The sequence below is a fragment of the Octopus sinensis genome, linkage group LG14 (assembly GCF_006345805.1).
Source record: "Octopus sinensis linkage group LG14, ASM634580v1, whole genome shotgun sequence".
Classification (NCBI taxonomy): Eukaryota; Metazoa; Mollusca; class Cephalopoda; order Octopoda; family Octopodidae; genus Octopus; species Octopus sinensis.
Window position 1 is genome coordinate 59470798 of NC_043010.1, and position 6000 is coordinate 59476797.

At 33.1% G+C, this 6000-nt stretch overlaps 1 protein-coding gene across 1 annotated transcript in view; it reads left to right on the forward strand.

Annotated features, from left to right (window-relative positions):
• LOC115218956 (protocadherin beta-15) overlaps positions 1-5287 on the forward strand; it is a 112823-nt gene extending 107536 nt beyond the window's left edge. Inside the window, exons 3-4 of the mRNA XM_029788979.2 lie at positions 4130-4274; positions 5081-5287. Coding sequence (XP_029644839.2) covers positions 4130-4274; positions 5081-5208 — 273 coding nt within the window. The 3' untranslated portion in view covers positions 5209-5287. The remainder of the gene's footprint in view (positions 1-4129; positions 4275-5080) is intronic.
• The last annotated feature ends 713 nt before the right edge of the window (positions 5288-6000 follow it).

Genomic DNA, 6000 nt, shown 5'->3' on the forward strand with positions numbered 1-6000 from the left:
AAAGAGATACTCATTTCCAAGTGAAAATGTCTTCGTTTGACACCGCCTTGTAAGCTCTCACCAGGTCAAATAAAGCATGCATTGTTTCTTTTCAAAAGGAGCCATGAAGAGGGAAAGAAGCATAGGTATGTTAGAAGTAGTGTTAATGAATTTCAGAAAGCATTGAATTTTTGGAGATTGCCGTGTCCTGACACCTAACAACCAATGCAGCTAGTTTATTTCATGCTTTGATAATTCTGAGTATGTAAAAAATATTTCAAAAAGTCATGGGTGTTATACTGCTTTTTTTATTTTATAAGTATACCCATAAGAAGTAAAGGTGTTTAATTCAAAAAGGGGGCCAGATTTGTGGTTGGGAAGGTGGTGGATAATCCTGTGGGCTTCTACCAAGTCAGCTGATAAACATTGAAACTTTAGTGTCAATGTCCAGAGAAACAAGACATACGAGGTATGGCAGGTGACTGACAGAGAGTATTCATCTGCTTTCATATCTCTGGACATCTTCTTGCAGATCAATGTCTTCAACAAGAAGTGGGTTCCAGACTGGAGATGCAAACTGTAAATGTGGACATACCATAACTATATTTAGCTGCAAACAGAAAGCTGATGAGTTGCTGACAAAGGTCTTACTCAGTAATACTATAGAGATTTTTAACCTTTTAGAAATATGGTTTGTTCAACATAAATAATTGTTGACAATAATGCCTAGGTCATGTTCATCAGCAAACATCTTATGGAAGGAGTACATAAATTCCCAATTTTTCCTCCCAGTATGTATAGAGATGCGTTTGTATACTGCCAGCATGAGTTGCCAGTCAGCCATCTATTGCTGCATTGTGTCCAGGTCAAATTAATAGAAAGATCTAGAGTGTATAGAGGCTTTTTAAAAAATTTTATCTCAAGGTACAGCTTTAATGTTTTCTGTATATTTTAATACAGTAACATGCTTCAAGTTGACAACTATTTCGTTGATATATGCAACAGACATCAGGGGACCAAGAATAGATCTCTGTGGAGGTTTAGCCTCAAAGGACATTCATGCTGATATGGCAGCTACACTAAAAGATGACGTTCCAGCTTTGCCAAAAGTGTAAAAGTGGACAATTGAATTTAGGAGGGGAAGGGAGAGTCTTGAGGATGACCCAGTGTCTGGACATTCTGAAACTGCAAGGAGAACATTGATCATGATCACTACATATAGTGATTGACTATAAACCAACCAATACTATTAGCATATCTTGTGAGAAAGTTGAGAATATTCTGCGATATGAACTTGGTATAACAAAAGTTTCTGCTCAGCGGGTGTTACCTGATCACATCATGGGGAAATTTGACATTATGTGAGGCAGACCCAGCTGATTTTCTTGAATGTTTCCTAACCCAGCATAAGTGCTGGCTTCATCACTTTAGGCTAGAGTCAAAGAGATAATCCATACAGTGGAAACGTCCCTCCTCACCTGTTCCGAAGAAGGCCAAGGTCGTTCCATATGCAGGGACGGTGATGACTTCAGTTTTGTGAGATGTGAAGAGTGTTGTATTTACTGACTGTCTTCAAAAGGGCTATACCCTAAATGGAGAGTACTCTGCCAAGTTGCTGAGGCAGTTATGAAAGGCTATCAAGACCAAATATCCAGAAAAACTGATGAAAGGGGTCTTGTTTCATCAGGACAATGCTCCAGCACACAACTCCTTGGTTTCAATGGCTGCTGTGCATGACTAACTGTGAACTGGTTGATCACCTTCCTTATTCTCCTGATTTGGTGCCATCTGACTGTCATCTCTTCCCAAACATTTGGTTGGGAATCAGTAATGCAGTGATGATAACATTACATCTGTTGTTGATTAAGTTTTGATCAATAAGCTGAAAGCTTCTTCACCAATGGGATCCAAACACTGAAACATTGATTGAAGGAGAGTCTGTGTGCACAAGGAGGCAGGGATTATGTTGAAAAATAAAACCTTATTTGGTCAGTTACATTCCATGAGAGTATCTTGTCAGCCTATGAACTTTCCAATGAACCATCCCATTTGTGTGGCACAGAAAAAAAGGCTTTGGTGAAGTTGAGATAGATAATATCCATTCACGAGTCACCATCTTTGATTCAGGTGTGTTTTCAAGAAATTCTATGCATTGGTCACAGCAACTGGAATTAAAGATAAATCCATATTGTGAGGGTCAAAACGAAATGAAAATTCCCAAAATTCCAGAGTGTCTCTCAATCATAGGACTCCACCAATGTGGTGATACAGCTAGTGAAACTGACCGGATAGTAGCTGATAGGTGATGTGCAGTCACTATTTTGAATGGAGTGATGACACTGGTAATTTTCCACTGTTTTGCAGTAAAACATTTGTTGAGGGTGAATTGGAAGAAAGCATAATTGTATATATATAGCATTGCAGAAGTAAATTGAAGAGATGTTATGGAATTTGATGTCAGTAGTGCCGAAGATGGTGCGTCTGGATTTTCAAAAGTCAAAATGCCAGCACAGAATTTGGCACTGTGTGTCCCCACACTTTTTGAGATCATCAGTAATCTGACCCACATGGGGATTTCAGAGTATACTGATTAGAGTGAGGCAACTGTTCAAACATAAATGTTTGGTGACCATTTATACTGTTACTCCTATTTACCCCTGTGAAACTCATTGAAATTTCTATGAACATTTAATGGTTTAAATATGTTTGTCCAATTTTTACCTTGTAACTTTAAACTCTCCCAAATCCCAATTTTTTAATATATTTGTACAACTGATAAACAAAAAATAGCCGAAACAAGTTTGTTATATGAATAAATCTATTTAAAATCTACTACACAGTTTTTAGATTCAGGTGCATTTTCAAACCCCAAAACAAATTCTATATTTTTCCTGCATCGGAATACATCTCTTCTTTCCATATGTATGTATGTATGTATGTGTGTGTGTGTGTGTGCAAATATATATATATATATATATATATAAAATTAGAAAAAAACCCACCTTTTATCAATTCAAAATGAACTATTAAATTACATCATCCAGAAAATTACATATAATATAAAAAAAAATTAAAATTAAAATAACAATAAAATGTCAAAGATTAAGTAAATTGCAAAAATAATAATAAAAACGTATATAATAGGTTTTTCTACCTATTATTTTATTGTTATTTTAATTTTAATTTTTTTATATTATATGTAATCTTCTGGATGGTGTAATTTAATTGTTCATTTTGAATTGATGAAAGGTGGTTTTTTTCTTATTTTTTATATATATATATATTATATTGTGTGAGATTTGATTTAGTATTTCTAAATTGAATTTTTCTTTTCCCTTGTAAGTTTGGATTTTATTCCCACAAATAATAATAATTAGAGATGCAGTACGGATTTTTGTCAGTGAACAGGTCGCAGATTTTAGCGACGAAAATATTTTGACAAATTAAACTTATATGTTGAAGTGAATCGAACGGCTTTTGTGTGTTTCTTAAATGGCTTACAAACACCTTCCATGCTGCAATTGTTTTCATTCCAGCACACGATCTCAGATCAAATCACTTGCTATGCAAGTACATCTCAATAATAATTATATATATATATATATACATATATATATATTGGCCTGCTCGCTTAGCCTGCAGGGTGGCGTCATTTGAAGGCTAAAACAATGTGAAGCGCATTGTGATCAGCGATGTGTAACAACATCTGACAGCCTGGTCGGTCATGGTGATCATGGTGATATATGTATATATGAATTATATGTAATTTTATGAACTTACATATATACATAAGTGTACATATATACTCATGTAAACATCCTGTATTGCACCCCAAGAGTCTTCGACTGATTCAGAAACATTCACTCACCAACTCATTTCAATCATTGGTTCATAAATGTGCTGCTTCTTCATCCGACCCCTTTTGCTTCTGCATCAACCTTGACTCCTCTGAAGTTGAGTAAGGATTGTTGTTGAGGTAATATAACTAGTTTAAAAACAAAATATATATATACATTTCTTTAGAAACCATTGTACATAACTAGCTTTTATATTAACATTTAGTGTATTACACATAGAAGAAATGATAAATGTATTTTGTTTGTTGTTTAATGCACTTTGCTGTATAGAATGAAATATTTTATTTGAACAGCCAAGACCTTTTCCTATGTGCTCTGAAGAACTTAATGCTGCTGCATATCCACACTATCTGAACCAAACATTAGGTTACTATCATACGATAGAATCGTCGAGAAAAGGAGAGGCCCATCACTATGAAGAATTGCCAGAGACATTAGGTAATTTGATTCATTGAAGTACAAGAGATTATTTCTCAAACTATCAGCCTCATCTTTACTCTGCATATCCACATCATCTACCTTTGGCACTACCTCTTTATTCATTTAAACTCATTCACTCACAACCAGATGCCCCACTTCTGAATAAGTGTATATACTTCATGGATAAGGGAATTACTAATGTCTAGTTAGAAATAAAGATTCCCAGTGCATATTCAGGAATAATACGCCCAGCAATAAGAGATTAAAATTTTGTAATGTACTACAAGTGTAAATATTTAAGATATACACTCTAAAGATGAGGCTATAATCTTTTTAAAAAAATCATCTTAACAATAACTCACATCATAACTTTAGGAATTTAATGAGTATTTTTGTTGTTAATTGCTGAGGGAAGTGAGGAAACGACTTGTGTACAGAATGGAGGGATTTATAATTGTTGCATTGACAATTTCATTTTCTTAAAAATATGTTTCATTAGTTAGATTATATTATTTGATTTTAAGATAAACTAGAAATATAGATGCAGTGTAAAACAAAATATGAAATAAGAGCAGAATAAACATGTAAGTCAACAGTAAATGCAGTAAAATGAACTTTTTAATTTTACTAAGATACAAAAAAAACATGCAAAGTATTCATTTTCTAATGATGTATTCATTTCTTAAGAATAATTTCTTATATAGGAATAAGGCACATATTTATAAGGAAGCAGTATAAAAGATTAAACACATAATATGTCCAGGAGAATGTTTCATTTAAATTTGAAATAATATTTCTAGAAATTGCACTTTTCTCTCTTTTAGACTTGAACATCTGTGAAATACCTGCATTAATAAATGCTGACAAGGACGAAGAAACATGTGAAAGAGTAGCAGACCAGAGTGGCAGATATGGAATGAACTTATTTCGAAAAGATTCCTTTTTCCATTGAAACATATTGTTCTTGACATAAATCCTTGGAACCAGATATTTTAGAATTTTAAATGATACATATTCATTAGAATCTATAAAAGAAAACTGTTTAAACACACACAATTTTGAAGCATAAATTCTCTTACTTTGGTTTCTAAAATTACAGAACTAAAACAACTACACAGCTTCTTAACTTCCTAGCCCTACCACGAAAATTATAGTCATTTGGAAATATTTTGTAACATTTTAATTAGATTTCATATGAATATTGCATTCCCATTTTGATATTTCAAAAATGAGCATAAGAAAAACAACTTTTTCTTATATATTAAATATTGAGTTCATAATTTCTCTCAAAGTCCCTAATTTAGGGTAAGGGACACTTATTTTATTGACATCAGAAAGAAAAAAATATCAAATTGACATTAATATGGTTTAAACTTTCAGGTAGAAAACTAACATTATAAGGCATTTCATCTGCAAGTTGAGCATCTTTACAGTTTGAAATATTAAGGTGCAATAGTTATGAATTTATAAAAATTGTAAAGTATCAGATAAAATATTCTGTGACATTTAGGCCAAGACACGCAATGCCTAGACAATAAGATAGGATGGTCCCAGCAGAAATGCTTTCACTTATAGGTCTGCTGGATCCAAACAAAACAAAAATAAATTCTATATAATAATAATAATAATAATAATAATAATAATAATAATAATAATAATTGTGTACAGTGCTCAGGTGCACTACAACTCATCTAAAGTGTATATATAATCAGGTGTAGTTTCGGCGGATTTCGGAAAGCATGAG